This window comes from Siniperca chuatsi, linkage group LG20 (assembly GCF_020085105.1).
Source record: "Siniperca chuatsi isolate FFG_IHB_CAS linkage group LG20, ASM2008510v1, whole genome shotgun sequence".
Lineage (NCBI taxonomy): Eukaryota > Metazoa > Chordata > Actinopteri > Centrarchiformes > Sinipercidae > Siniperca > Siniperca chuatsi.
Window position 1 is genome coordinate 2,683,936 of NC_058061.1, and position 16,445 is coordinate 2,700,380.

General features: G+C 41.2%; 1 protein-coding gene across 1 annotated transcript in view; it reads left to right on the top strand.

Moving 5' to 3' along the window:
- Positions 1–4,724: 4,724 nt before the first annotated feature.
- The window catches only part of htra1b (HtrA serine peptidase 1b), a 29,117-nt gene continuing 17,396 nt past the window's right edge, over positions 4,725–16,445 (top strand). Inside the window, exons 1-4 of the mRNA XM_044179506.1 lie at positions 4,725–5,338; positions 13,079–13,178; positions 14,422–14,536; positions 14,715–14,804. Of these exons, the coding sequence (XP_044035441.1) occupies positions 4,879–5,338; positions 13,079–13,178; positions 14,422–14,536; positions 14,715–14,804 (765 nt within the window). The 5' untranslated portion in view covers positions 4,725–4,878. The remainder of the gene's footprint in view (positions 5,339–13,078; positions 13,179–14,421; positions 14,537–14,714; positions 14,805–16,445) is intronic.

Sequence of the window (16,445 nt, forward strand, 5' to 3'; positions counted from 1 at the left end):
ACAACAGCAGCAGCTCTGTGGTGAGTTGAGCCGGACAGGAAGGAAATGAGTCCAGCAGAGGCTGTACAATCATATCACACAGCGTGGAGGGACAACTGTGGAGTTGATTGTTAGTTAATTATGTATAAATATTTCCCACCCAGTCAAGAAACAGCGAGCTGAAAAGCCTGTTGTGGTGTGGCTGTAAATATCTCCCAGTTCACAGTCAAACTGAATGGTCTGATAGTGGAGTTTTGTTACAAAAAGTATGGGGGACAAAGTCTGACTTATTAAGAGATATATGCATGGATTAAGTAAAAATAATATAAAGACATTAAAGTCCTACTAGTGTGTCCTAGAGGCTGCAAGGTTCATTGTACCTTACAATACTGAGGAATAAACAACATACCGATGTTTTAGATACTCAAAGCCTTGCGAGTAGTGGAGATACACAAAGCCCCCCAGAACAGCGCTGAGCTGTGCAGTGATTTTGATGTAGTGGCCGCAGTTAGAATTGCAGGTCATGTGATGCCCACTTGCCCATACACAAGCTATCACACCGTGTCCTAACTGAATGTGAGCATCCGACTATCGCGTCACATCGCAAAATATCGGCTGCTCCATCCGTATAACCATCAGTTAAATATGCACGCCTGTTGTCATGTAAAAACAACATGTACCTATCAGCTGTGCACTCAAGATCAGACTGGAGACGTTAACCACTCAAGTAAAAGATGGGTGGGTACTTGCTAACTAGTTACGTTTGTAGGCCTACTTTTTAAACTGAAAACACACGTTTTATACTGTGATATTTAGATATTTCTTTACTGCAAGCTCTGCTGAGCATCCTGACAGAAAACACACCAAATTAAATCTTCTTATTAGAAACTTACAGCTCCCCGGCGATCTCCCTCCAGCCAGCTGCCACGTTATTTAGGTTAAGTTCTACTTTAAACTTCATGAATCAACCGTTCCTGTTCCATGTTGCAGGAATAAAAGAGAAACAGGGCGTCCGACAAAAGTTCAGCTCAAAACGGCGCACCACATCTGTGCTGTGCAATGCTGCGTCGCTCGCAGCCAGTTAGGACATTCCAATGGAAAACAATGCAATTTAATTGATTTTGTCGCTGAAGCTCGCTCGCATCACATTCAGTTAGGACACGGTGTTAGAATCAATAATAATAAAATAGTCATATAAGGTGTATCAAATTATTTTGGGGTCATTCATGAGGACAGGGAGCCAGCAGGAAGTCAGCAGCCGGAAGAAGAAAGACTCTGATGTGCTCTGTGGACCCAAAAGTTTTTGGTGTCTGGTCCCAGTAAGCAACTTTCACTGTTTGAATCTTTTGTTGACTCTGTATGTATCAAGTAAGTACCTCTAAATGTACAACATTTGAGTTCAAGTAAGCTTTGTGTACCTTTTAGGCTACTAGACTTCAGATATTCAGTGAAGCAAATTATGCTTATTAATCATCATCTTTCCATAATGTTTAGTTGTAGCTATATTTAACTGAAGAGGAAATCATGGAAGGTTTTACTTTGTGAACATTTCGTTGATTCTTACTGAGTATTACTTTTATAGTAAATAAACAAAAATCCACCAACATTTGTGTATGTTGTATCTACAGGCTAATGAGTAGTGTCTGTACTGTCTGACACTGATGAATGGCTGAATCTGCAGATCCCCGAAGCCCCCAACCGGTATCTTAGGCCTTCTTTAGTGTCAGTGCAGTAATGCATTACTTAGCATCGTGTTACAGTAATGTGATTACTTTTTTCAGTAATGAATAGTGTAAGGGATAACTATTTTAAATTCAGTAATTACATACAGTAATTACAAAACAGTTATTACATCACTAATGCTCTGTTAACTCTGACAGTTTGGGGGTCGGCTTGTTCGCTAGTTTGATGGAGGGCTGATATCAGTTGATCTCCCTGTGTTCAGTGGAGAGACTGGTCCGGTGCATGCTTAGAACGGAAAAGTTGTTTTATTTACATGGTTTGCCTTCTTTGGCCTGCTAATGTTAGCCACTGGTATGCTACATTCAGGAATCACCTGCTTTTGTTCAGAGTTGGAGGGAGTGTAAACACAGCAGCTTCACTGTGAGAACAGGACTTCTGGAGAGCTAGTTGTTAAGCTAGTTGTTGATGGAAAGTAATACAGAGCCGAAGTGAAACTGAAACTTCTGGGTTCTGTTCCAGAAGTAAGAAATCATCATTCAAAATCCCAGTGACATTTATAACTATTTCTCAAGTGCACATTTTGTCGAGCACCTTCACTGATTAAAGCTAAACTTTGTCTCACAGTACTGAGTGAGTTTGTAACATCGTTTAAGGTTGTAATGCTTTCATTTTGATCACTGGCAGTTAGCTAGATGTCTAACATGATGTTACTCTTTGTGGTTTGAAACAAGTTTGAAGTTTCTACAACATGGAGACAAATGACTTACTTCAACACTACAGAGCAACAAGGATCAATTTGATTGACTTTCCCTGAATGTCAAATAATGACATAATAATCATATGATGTCACATATGATGTCATAGAAACCTTTGTCATTGAGTGTTAAGTTGTCAGAACAATTGATAGTTTCCAAAACAGAGGTTTTGCATAATGCTACTAATGACGCAGCTACTCTCTTCGAAATGAGGTGGTGACTGAGACTCATGGACGTGGACGAACCTTTCATTTTGAACGATTCAGTGCAGTGAAGTGAAATCACTAATGTGTGTGCTTTTGAGTCGCAAACAAGAGACTGAACTGTCATGGGCCGACTGTGACACTTTTCATCTCCCTATATGTGTGTGTGTGTGCGTGTGTGTGCGTGGCTCTCCGGTGCTGCTCTGCTGAGGATCCCACACACCTGTTCCTTATCTGCTGCTGCACACCTCCAGCGCACCTGTTTTCCATCCACCAATCCAGACCCTGCAGTATATCTACCTGGCTCTTCACTCCAGTCTTCGTGCGATTGTCTGTTGGTCCCCATTTGGACGTGAAATAAGCAAGCCGGATGGTGATTACCATTGGGGAGTAGAGAAAGAACTGTAAATATCACAATGATTTAAAAATGAAATTTCTAATATTATAATTAAAGAGATGGTTGAAAAACTGTAGATGATCATCACTTTAATGTTCAAAGGAAGCAAAGCTTGAAAAAGAGTGTGAACTTTACACACACGTGAAGAGAACATAGTTAGAGAACAGACAACACAGATTCTCTTGAGGATCTCTCTCTTGTTTTTTTATTAATCTTTGTAAAAGCAGTAAAAGTGTGTAATTCTGCCATAGAAAATGTGCTGCAACTCTGATCCCACTATGGGGTTTCAAAACAGACAAGTCCCAAAACCTAGCTGAACTTTTCAGTCACTGTATTGAATTGTCTCTCTTACTGGAAAAATCAATTGTTGCACACCAGCACTCACTGACTGGAGGACAATGGGAATGTACAGTCAGCAGCAGTGCAGAGTATATGATTACAAAATACAGTTAGACTGAAGGACGTAGAAGGTGGACAGAGGAGGCAGAAAGCATCAGTAGACTACTTTAGTTTGACAGTACATTACACTGCAGAGAATAAGCAGAAACAGCTGTCTTTAGAAACTGAAAATTAATAAAACTGTACTTTTCACTGTAAAGGGGGTGACCATGTTATTCAATGAGAGAATGAATTAAAATGTATAATAGTAAACCTACAGAGATAGCTGACTGACAGCATGAGAGACTGAACAGCTCTGTTTTTTACACAGAAACAAACACATATCTGGGCTGCAGGTTTGGAAGTTTTCGCTGCGATGAAGCATCGTGCAGTTTGTCTCAGGCAGCGTCACGGCTGACCGTCATCATCTGAAAAAACAGAGTTCTTCTTTTTTACTTTTGTTGAAGAAACATGAAGGGTTATAAAAACTCAAAAACAAAGTGTCTTGTGTTTGAATATTTCACTCAATATACAATAAGCATCGCTTCAAACAAGCTTCATATTTGAAAGCCAAGAGCGGCAGGTTGATAAAAAAAATATATATTCATCACCTCAATATCATAATTAATTATGTCATTATCTCAAAGAACCATCATTGGTGTTTTTTAAAGGCTGTTATCTTCTTATCTTGCGTCTAAAGATAAAATGTTTTGATGCTACAAGCTGTTTTGTCAGTGACTACTTAAATATCTCATTAGCTTAAGATAACATGCTTTCATTCTATCCAATTAAGAAATGCCAAAAGAAAACAGATGATCTCAGTAACTAGCCGGAAGAAAATGACTGCAGCTTAATTAGAACCTGCACATGCAGAATGTACATAGCATATCATGATGTTGTCACACAGTGTGAAAACCAATATTTTATCTGAACTATGACTTAACTTGTAAGCAGCATTTATTGTTGTAGTTTGAGCTATCAAACTGTTGGAAAATCTATAGGCATTGCACATAAGTTGACCATATGATTTCACAGCTGTCAGATAAAAGTAGTTTCCTGTGAAATGTGGGGGAGTAGAAGTATAAAGTTGCACATTGAAATACTCAAGTGAAGTACAAGAACCTCAAGATTATATTTAGGCACAGTACTTGAGTGAGAAGTTACTTACACAGTCACCTTCCACCATGCACAACTTTAAGCACATACACACACCTCCACCACCCCATCACCCCCTCCTTCCCTCTGACAGACGTCACACACGCCCACCAATCGCCTGCTGTGTTTATCCTGCAGCTTTTATAAACCGGGACAGCCGGAGACAGAAGCTCTACACTGCATCCGTTTGTGCCGCCGGTAACGGTGTCCTGACCTCCACACTACCCAAGATCACACTTGAAGTCTTCTAGACTATAACCTAGCATCTCATATCAGTTTAAAGTCCACTTCCCAGTTTCTTTTCGAGTTTGTTTTGGACTGTCCCATCATGCGTCTCCAGTTTGTGCTTTGCGTAACGGCCCTGCTCATCTCCCCATATCTGGTCGCCGAGGCGCGGATAGCCAAACGCTTCGCCATCGGCTGCCCGGAGAAGTGCGACAAGTCGCAGTGCGCGCCGATCCCCGCTGACTGCTTGGCCGGCGACGTGCTGGACCGCTGCGACTGCTGCCCGGTGTGCGCGTCCGGCGAGGGCGAGCAGTGCGGTGGCACCGGAGACCGTGAGTGCGCCGAGGGGATGGAGTGCGTGGTGACCGACGGCGTGGAGGTGTCCGCCACCGTCAGGCGGAGGGGCAAGGCCGGTGTGTGCTCGTGCACCAGCTCCGAGCCGGTGTGCGGCAGCGACGGCGTCTCGTACCGGAACATCTGCGAGCTGAAGCGCGTCAGCGACCGGGCGACGAAGCTGCAGCAGCCGCCGGTGATTTTCATTCAGAGAGGAGCCTGTGGGAAAGGTGAGAGGTGTGTGTGTGTGTGTGTGTGTGTGAGAGAGAGAGAGAGAGAGAGAGAGAGAGAGAGATTGTATTTTAAAAAATCAACAGGAACAGTGTAGTGAAGTATAACTGCTCTCACACAGCCTGAAGTGTGATAAGACAGAAATATTTCAGTAGTGTGTGTGTGTGTGTGTGTGTGTGTGTGTGTGTGTGTGTGTGTGTTTTGGATCTGAACTTGGATGACCTCAGCAGCAGAATGAACTTTCTCCTCCTCCATCTGTTGATCAGCGTGTTCTCATATCAAATCTTCCAAAGATTCAGTTTTCAAATTAGCTTAACCGACACATTCATGGAGTAAACCGTGTCCAAGGGGAGATCTTAAAATGTCTTGTTTTGTCCGACCAGGAGTCCAAAACTCAGAGATATTCAGTCTACAGTGATGTCAAACTGAGAAAAGCGGAAAATCTTCACAAGAAGTTGAAACCAGGAAATGTTTGGAGATTTTACTTGGAAAATGACTTAAATAATAAATAAATTATCGAACTTGTTGATTATTTTCTGTCAGTAGATTAATCGACTAATCATTTCAGCTCTAGTCATTTGCCATGCAGGAGCTGCAATCAGTCATCAAGTGTGATGACTTTATTCAGCTGCAGTTCCTCTAATGGCCGCTAGATGTTGCTCCAATAAATCTCTGCTCACATTGAATTCAATGGGAAAACTCCCAACTTCTCTCTACAAATACAAACTCACTAAATTATTTTCAGTATGGGTCTCAGTAGCTAAATTAATTTCCTCCATTGTGTGTCTGGGCCGAGATTTAGAAAACATTTGTTACGCAATGGACATTAAAAAGTCTTGTTGTCGCTATGAGGTTGCCTGGCAACCAGCGGAGACTCCAGGAAGTCACTGGCCTGGCCGAGAAATAGTTCCGGGACATGATCCGCTGCAAAACACCAACTTGTTTTTACACTTCGGTTTTTGTAAAGGTTAAACAAGATATAACGTGTTAATTAGTGAGCTTTAGAAGTGCTTATAGGTGTGTTTTTGAACTGTGGACACAGCCAGGCTAGCTTTCCTCATTTCCATTAGGCCTATTACTGTTTCGGTTACCTGCCGAGGGACTACGGATGTAAATTAGCATTCTTGTTAAACTTCGGCATGTTTACATCTTGTATTTTTATACTGATTATACGGATACCGGTAACATGCTCTGTCCCTATCAAATAAACAAATACATTAAAATACATTTATGTTAAGCTAAGCTAACTGCCTGCTGGATCTAGTTTCATATTCAATGGTATCAGTCTTCTCATCCAACTCTCAGAAAGAAAGTGAATACGCCTATTTCCTAAAAATAAACTATTCCTTTCATACACTCAGGGGTTTTGTTGCTACATCTTTGCTCATTCTGGTATGACAGTTGCTAATTTTAGCAAACTTTAGATAGATATTTCAGTGTGAGTGAGTCGGTTCGCTTGTGCTACTGTTACTTTGCATTTTAGCATTTACCATCATCCTGTAATTGTCAGTTGTGGCCACAGTGGCCGCTGTTCAGTAAATGTTACATAGTCTCGCTTTAATACGTCCCATTAAAAAAAAACAACCTCTGGGTGACCTCACAGATGATGCTTGAGTGTTTTTCTACAGTCCACAAGTGTGTAATGACAGCAGAATTTAAATTAGATGACCACAACTTCAACTCATGTAAGAGGATGTTTTAATATTTTGACAAGTTACAGCGTCAATGTACAGTATCTGACATTTATTACATTATTAAAACTGCTTTCTTATTACACCTCTACCCCTCCTCTCTCTCTCTCTCTCTCTCTCTGGCATCTTTCCATTTGCTGGTCAGTCAGATTTGCATTGGCACCTCGCACTGCACCAAACTCTAAAAATGGTGTTGTTTTCCACCTCTAAACCTCTCTCTTTCTCTCTCTCTCCGTCTGTCTCTCTCTCTTTATGTTATCTTAACAAAGTCATAATGTCTTGAAATAAGGCCAGGGAGTCCTGAGTGCCTTTGCTGCAAAAACAAAGTGTTCCCCTATGAGTGTGTGTGAGAGAATAGTAACGAAAGCATATTAAGGAGCAAACACACACACACACACTTTGTGAAGCTGCAGCTGTGAACACACCAATTTGCTGAGTGCAGTTTTGACTCATAGTGGAGTTCAACCAGGTCAAAGTCTCTCTTCTTCTCCTCATCTCATTTCTCCACCCTTTTTTATCTTTCTTATCATCCCCTTTCTTCGTTCCCCCGTCACCCTTGCCATCCTCTTTCTTCTCTTCCTTCTTCATTGTGTTCTTCCCCATATTCCCTCTCCTCTTTCTTCCCTCCATGTGTCCTTTTCCCCTTCCATCTATAATCTCTCCAGGAAAGGACAGATTAAGATGAGTTTGCTTCTCCTCTGCCCTTATCTTTCCTTATTAAAATCCCTCCTCTCTTATTTTTTTTGCTACACTTTGCCTCTCCACTCTTCTCTTCTTCCTCCCACATCATATTCCCCTCTTTCCACATTTCTCTTCTCCCCATGCATCCCTTTCCCCCCTTCATCTTGGAAGAATATTGAGTTATTCTTCCTCTCCTTCTCTTTTTTACTTTACTCATCTCATCATCATCATCATCATCATCATCATCACTTCCCCTCCTCTCTCCTTCCATCTGTTCTTTAATTCCTCTCCTCTCTCTTATCGTCTTGAGTCACTTTCTCTTTCTGTCCATCCATCTCATCTCCTTTCCCTCCACATCTTATCCTCCTTCACTTCCTCTCCTTGCGTTCCCTCCTCTCCTTTCCTTCCTTCCTCTTCTCTCTCCTAATTTTAGTCCTAATTTCCTCTCCTCCCATCTTTAATCTGTTGAATCAAGAGGGACATACAAGTTTGTACGTTGCTTCTCTCTGAGGATTTGAACTTCCTGAGCTGAGGAAAGAAATCTGGAAGATGTCAGTGACACACACAAACACACACCATGTTAAGTCTTCTATAATGATTCATCTCTTGGAGCTGATTGGTTGTATAACTTCCTAAACAGACACCGATCTAGGTCAAACAGTTATTTAACCCAGATTTGAAGGGATCAAAATGTTTTTCCTTTTATCATTTTTCACTTTTTTCTTTTTTCTGCTTCCTGTGCAGACTTGCGAGCTCTTTGTCAGATTGACAGGCTTGGATACAGCGTCAACAAAACACAGTTGCACGGTGACTCAACTCTTTCAGGAACTGGAGGAATTTTTCCCAGTTCAGGCTCGTCCAGCTTGTAATGAGATTTCACAGAAAGTGCAAAACAGGGTATCATTTGATATTTGGGGAAGGCACGTTTGAGCTGCATTCAGGAGACAAGTTTTTTGTGTTAAAAACAAAAAACTACTTGGCTAAGTTGTAAGTGTGAAACTAGTTAAAAAGCCAGTTTGGTGCAACTACAAATAACACAAACGTCCCATTACTGCTGATCATTTTATGAAGCAGACCATCAGTTTTTAGACTGATTTGAGTTCATGTCTGACAAATGCAGAGACAAACCTAGCTGCAAATATATAATCAATGATCAATTCATCAGCTTTATTTATCTTTTGTATTAAAGAAAAATACTGGTGTTACACTACATTTTTATTGTTGTTTAAAAATTGCATGAAAAAATGAAAACCAACAGTGTGTTAGTCCATCTTGCCAACTGGTTCCAACTGAAGATGTAAATCTTTAAAAACACCCCACAAAAATATAGTTTAATTTTTTAAAAAGGCTCAGTAATTTCCTAAAACAACTGCTCACTGTAGTTTCTGCTAATGTTACTCAAATAGTGCATTTCTTGGGGACTATTTTCAGCAGTGGATTAATCCACATTTGCTGCTGTAGTGAGTTATTTGGGGCAGCAGGACGGTGTATGTGGGACTGAGTCAAAAGTGCAACAGTGTGACTCATTGATGTGTTTTTAATAGTTTTTGGACAACAACGGAGCTCTGTGGCACAGAGGAAGAAGACATATCAAGCTTTGGATACACACAATACTTGTTAGCAAGATCAATTCATTTTCATGGGATTTTGACCATAACAAGAACATGAAATATTACCAGCCTTATCCATTAAAGGCGCAATGTGTAAGAATTTAAGAGATTTAAGAGTTTAAAACATTCAAAAATTAACTAGAATTATCGACAGAATGTGAAGAAATAACAGTTTTGAGGTTATGTCAAAGACATCTATGTATTGTGTTGCAGAGCTATCTACTGAAATTAGCATGCTAACCAGCTAGCCACTTAGTACCACTTAGTACCTCAGGAGGTGATCATCTCCGCTAACTGAGCCTACTAGCTAATGCAGTTAGCAGCAGTTATGACCTGATATTTGATATGCTGTCTCCTATTTTTTGGAGTATGAATTCTGCAGGTGGAGAGCAGTCTCAATTCCTACACAGTGCTTTAATATAACATTATCATCTTGTTCTGATGTGATCAGGCAGTGTTTTGAGCTGTCCTAGTAAGTGCGCTCAAGGACACTTGCACCTGAGCAATGATTATTAAAATGTACCTGCTGCAGCTTTATTCACTGAGTCAGTGTAGAATTAACCTTTTTTGACCTCAGTACATGCGGTGCTGTTACCGACACCTGCAGTGCGTTTGAGGTCGATGTTTCTTCGTTCTTCTGACTGGCTCCATTCAGTTTACTTCAAAGCTGCAGCAGCTGGTACACCGCTAATCCTCCAGCAACACCCAGCCAGCCAAACACACACACACACACACACACACACACACACACACACACACACACACACACACACACACACACACATCAGTGTCTTCCAGGCAGTCTGCTGCAGCTGAGGCTGAAGTGAACATTCACAACAACCAGCTGCTCAGTAAGAAACTCTACAGCAGCACTGGGGGAGGTCCTCTGAAAAACTCATCAGTTTGCAGCACAGTTGTAGACTGTAGTCATGTGAGTTGGACTTGAGTCAGACTTCAGCCTGGACCAGAGTCACATGACTTCAAGTCCAGTCAGACTCAAGTCAAGAATTTGAAGACTTCAGCCTTAATTTGACAAAATGAAAAGAGACTTAACTTGACATAAACATTAACATTTAACAAAAGAAGCCAAAGTTGTCAAATGTTTAAAGTTTTCTAAACACAAGAAGTAGTACAACAACTTGTCCTAAACTAAATGCCATTTAAAATTGGTAAAGTTTTATGTGAAAGATTACAAATGTGATCAGACATTTAATGCCAGCTTTCAGTTAAAAAAAAACACCCAGCCCTCCTTTGTACTTTACTGGTAGTAAGTTTCTAGTGACAAATTGCTAGTTAATGTTTTACATCAATTCAAACCATTTGGACTAATTTATCAGGACATATTGGTGACATTTTGAAATATCATTCTGTTGTAGCAGCCACAAGGCAGCGAGACACACAATGTGTAATAAAAGAGCAAGATACATAACCAGTCAGTCAGTCTGTCAATCATCCACTCAGACACAGCTGCATCAGTAGAAGGTTTTATTGCTGATGGACAGATGCTGGTGAATCAAGAGTTCCATCACTGTAGATGGGTTTACTTCTTTTATCATGTAAGCAGATATTTGCTGTTTTTCCTTCATCTCAGTTGAAGAAATCAAACGCTGATAAATTATGAGTTTCTTCCAGTAAGGGCAGCACTTAAAAAGATGTAAACGTGTAAAATCTAGGTTACATTTGTACAGCACAGTGGAAGGATAAAGCTATTGAAGCTAGATTGACAAAGAATTTAACATTTATTTTTATTTAAAAGAACAAAATAAAGAAATCTTGGCAAAAAAAGAGCTTGCATTAAAAGTAAAAACTGGCATTGTCTTCAAAAACTACACACACACACACACACAAAACTTTAATATGCAAAATCAAATGACATGCTGTTATTGTTTGTTTGCGAGCCAAAAAAGTTTTATCAGCACGACCTATTTAACCGCTGAAATGAAGAAGTGGAATGAGGTGATCGCTGTGAGGACGAGCTCAGGGGTTCGACCGTGAAAAGATCTGAAGACAGCTGAAAATAGGTGGAGGGAATCAGATACAGAGAGATACAGTAGAGTGTGATCCTGCAGATCTCTGACCAGAGGTTTCGGTTGTATTTAAAAGACCATACGAGTGATGTGGTATATTTCAGGAAAAATTCTGTAAACTTAAATCACTGCTGACCATTTTCCAAAGTGTTCATAAAGTAAGCATAGTCATTTTCATTTATACAGTAACAGTAGACATTTTGTCACTGATGATTCATTTGATGGATGGCTGAATGATTAAATGCATAAAACATTAACATATTTGGATTTTGTGTACGCAAGAAATGCCCTGATGTATACTAGATTAGCAAGAATTAGAGTACGCACCCTGAGCTTACGAGACATACTCAGCCGCCCCAAAATGCATTGCATCTCTTCAGACTGCGCGACGGCAATCATGTCACATGACTCTCTTGCTTGAGTATCCTTCAGTGAGAACAGTCTGCTGGTAATGGCAAACTTCATCGTTCATTTCGTAGGCAGTATGCAGTACATACTGATTGAGTATGTAGTAGGCAGTACGAATGCCATCTTGAACACAGGCACTGAAGTGATAACAGGGATGTTTCTGTTACCAAAGGCTGCTCACAGTCGACATGTTCTTATTTGTCGATCTAAACTTTGCAGTGTTTCTTCCTTGAGTCCATAATGGCCACGATTCCAGAAAATATAGAATCGTATAGTATAGTAGTATAGTAATTTTTCTGCTCCAAGAAGTGTTGGTATAATCCTGATAACACAAGGGATTATGGGTATTAGGAGATGAGTGCAGATCCCCATGTTTAGAAAGCCAAGCAGTGGGTCATTAATGAAAAAGAGAAGCCATTGTTTGTATGCACCATGGAGTACATTTTGCACCCTTGTTTTCAATGTTTTCTGAGAATGAAGTGCATTCATTTGCTGCTGCTATAGCTGCAATAGGTGAAATGTTTTAATCATGTTTGAATCAGCCCTGGTTGCTTGTGATTGGTCAGAGTTTTCATCGTAAACAAACATGGCTTTGCTTAATAGTGTGTAATGTCTTAATGTCTCGTCCCATGTGTTGCTTTCACGTCACTCTGCTTTGAGAAAACATGTTTTCGACCCCTAAATGCACAGATAAGGGAAAGTGTCTCCTAACCGGTCCCAGCAGGTTGGAGTGGGAGGGGCCGTCTTACAAACGACCAGTGAAATGAGAAAAGAAAGATCTGTAGCTGTGACAGATGTTGCAACGGTTACGCATGGACTGTTACAATTTGGTCAAAAAACATCCCTCCCCTGCTATCTCTCTGCATTTTTTTTTTTTTTAGGCTCTGAGTCATTTCCTTTGTTTTATAAGCATCAGTGGGAACAGCAGACAGTCTCCAGCTGCTCTCAGACCTACTGTTCATATACTGCACTCCACACGTGGATTTGGTTTAACACAGCAGCTACAGTTTGGGTCGCATCACACCACCCTGCACTGCACGCAGTCATTGACGTTTTTATTCAACCTCGCAACACGAGCCTAAAATTTTCTCCTTTATTTTTATTTGAGACATGCACAACAGATGATTGACAGTTGACATGAACCCTTCCTCTATGTTGTAGGGTCCCAGTACCTGTGCTGCTACTGAGCAAAATCCATTCGACTATGGTTATAAAATGGTCAGCCAGGATGGGAATGCTTTGTGTGTGTGTGTGTGTGTGTGTGTGTGTGTGTGTGTGTGTGTGTGATACAGTTCATTGATGTTGTGTTTTCCCCCCTTCAGGTCAGCAGAACCCTGACAGTCTTCGTTACAAGTACAACTTCATCGCTGACGTGGTGGACAAGATTGCACCTGCTGTTGTTCATATTGAACTGTACCGCAAGTAAGAAACACTACCTGCCTTTCTATTTTGAAAGGTTCAAATGGGATGGGAGTGGGGTTTAAGGGACTCTAATTAATTAATTAATTAACTGTATCATGTTACATATTTGTAGCGGTTTGTTAACAAGTTAAACCAGATACAAACAGTGTATAGCTGAATCGACTGCATTAGAGACAATATTGGATTATTATTCAGTGTAACTGCAAACGCTGATGACTTTGCAGCCATTTTGCCACTGGTTTCCTTCTAGCAAGGTAGAAGATATTGTAGCTGTCAGAAAGTCCTTATATTTACTTGGAATTACAACTAGGAGGTTGACATGAACAATTTTTCCCACTTGGCTGCTTGTAATTACGGTCAGAATGATACGACGTGAATGTGGCATAAGACAATCGTGATTCTGTACTTTCACCTGCTGGTGGAAAGATCTACTACATGGATTTCCTGCTCGGGAAATTTGGTTCAAACATTCAAGGTCCCCAGAGGATGAATCCTAATGTCTTTGGTGATCCCCTGACTTTCCATCTAATTTCATCACCAGGTCAGAATGTGCATTTGAACACTGGTTTATGACCAAATACCTGCAAAACTAACAACATTCCCATCCAATACATGTGCACTTTGTATGTAGCGCTAAATAGCGAATACTCGTGCTGGTAGCGTGGCTGTAGACTTATCACTTGGTACCTCTTAACACACCTGTAGTTTAGTGAAGCAAGAGTGTAAAAGGAATATATATTTAGTTTTTTCCATCCATCCATCCATTTTCTACCGCTTGGTCCCCGTTAGGGGGTCGCGGGTGACTGGAGCCTATCCCAGTGACTTCGGGCCTTAGGCAGGGCACACCCTGGACAGTGGCCAACTCGTCGCAGGGCTAACACAGACACAGACAAGGACAGACAACCATTCACTCACACATTCATTCAATACGGGCAATTTAGAGTTATCAATTAACCTACACATGCATGTCTTTGGACGGTGGGAGGAAGCCGGAGAACCCGGAGAGAACCCACGGTAACACGGGGAGGACATGCAGACTCCACCCAGAGAGATTGTGTGATGTTGGTCCGGTCCGGGAATCGAACCCACGAACCCACGATCTCCTTATTGGGAGGCAGGAGCTGTAGCCGTATTTAGTTTTTTGTTAACATTAATTTATGATTGAGTAGGATTGGTGTCCTCATATTGTTGTTTGAGGTTATAAGTCAGAAACATGTTCCCGTCTCTTCCTCTTTCTGCTCAGAATGATATTTTCTAAGCGGGAGGTGGCAGTAGCCAGCGGCTCTGGGTTTGTTGTGTCAGAGGACGGACTCATTGTCACCAACGCCCATGTGGTGGCCAACAAGCACCGAGTAAAGGTACGCAAAGCAGTAAATTGTACTTTAATGTGTTAGCTAATTCTTGTAATTTAGTATTTCCCTTACGTGAAAATTACGTGCCCATAAATAACCAAAGAATATCAAATGAAATGGAAGTTTCAGGTGCAAAGGCGGCGTGACTGGTATAGAGCAGGATGACATTTTTTGTTTCCTCAAGGTGGAGCTGAAGAGCGGAGCCACATTCGACGCCAAGATCAAAGATGTGGATGAGAAGGCCGACATCGCTCTGATCAAGATCGATGCACCGGTGAGCAGCAACACAGGGATGGAGAGATGAATGGATGGGATGGGATGGTTCTTATTCATGTTTTTTTTAATGTCTTCGTAGGGACTCTTCTTTTTATCTTCCCTTCAATCTGACAACCAAATTGCCTTGCAATTGTTCAGTTTTGAAATCTGCATTGTGGTGTCAGCCTCTCCGTCTATCACGCTCGATGTCTTAGATGTTCACACTAGATAATCATTTCCCCCTAACGTTTCCATTGCTTCTTCAAAGTCTGCAGCGCATGTGCAGAGGAACACACTTCCTGTTCCAGGATCTGTTTTAAGATGCAGCTTCCTCTCATTGAGTCCTTTCATGCCCCCTCTCTTCTTTTTAAAATCTCCTTTCAGACAGAACAAATTCAGGTATTTATTCCTTTTTGGAAAATGTGCTTTTCCTGAGCATTCCCTAAACGGAAAGCCTGGTTTTAATTTTAGCTCAGAGAGATCTTTGAGGCGAGGCGCCTCAGCAAAATAATATCATGACTCATGTAAGTGGATATCTGTGGAGGTCAGGACGCAGAGGGAACTTTTTCATGTGGGTAAATTTCGGTTTTCATTTTCTCGCAGCACTTTGTTTTGGTCCAGGGATGACTGGACGGCCGGGTTCAGTTCAGGAAGTGAGGTTTTCCACAAAATGGAAAAACATTTTTAGCATGAGGAGGTTGATGTGTCTCATTTTTGTACAGACACTGGGCATTCAGAGCTGCAAGGTCCTGCACAAAGGCAGACACTTAAAGGTGGCGTAAGCGATTCTAATCCAACATCTTTTTTTCAAAATCAGCAAATATCTCCCCACGCTCCGCTAGCTGTCCGTTCAGTGTGTGCGCTGAAAATCCTCCGGTGTTTGTACTCAGCCCTGGCTCTGTAAATGGGAAACAAACAATGAGGCTCAGGCCGAGCCACACAACACTATTCCAGCCATTCCAGCCATGATTTGTGTGTCAGGTGACGTTAAATGACTTGCCCACGGACATTCAGCTTACTTTCTAGTTTGCCAAGATCTGCTGTTGTTGTGATGTTAGCTATAGCAGCAGGAGAGTTGTGAGCATCGCTGTCTGGAGCTGCTGTGCTGGCTCTGGGAAACCGTCTCGTCCTCTCTGGCTGTTAGCCCACAGCCTAGCTAACATTAGTTACATTACTTGCTGTGTCGTTGTTCGCTCTATATCATGGCATTTGTCATGGTATTGGATTTCTCCAGAATCGCATTCTCCACCTGTTAATTTTTATGGGTAGAAATTTAGAAATTTAAATGCCAGATTCACTCACCAGAATAAAATGCTAAAACATATCATCCCTCCAGGTTGTATTTAAATCTGCCCTGAGGAGTTTGAGATCCTATATTAGACTGTCTAATTCATTCCCCTCGAATTTAACAACCAAAATAAAGAACCAGAGCATTCAAAAGCAGCCTGTTTGTGACTGAAAGTAGCTAAAGTTGTGAATCTATAAATAGGCTGAGTAAGAAAAACAGGTAATAAATTAAGGGAAATGAGGTCCAGCTGTGCTTATGAAAGCAGACAGGGTGCATTATGCAACGCTGATCTGGATTCTGTTTTCTTTTCACTTTTCATTAAAAACACAAGATTTTACTTTATGATCTTTTAAAGTCTCAAAATGTAGATAT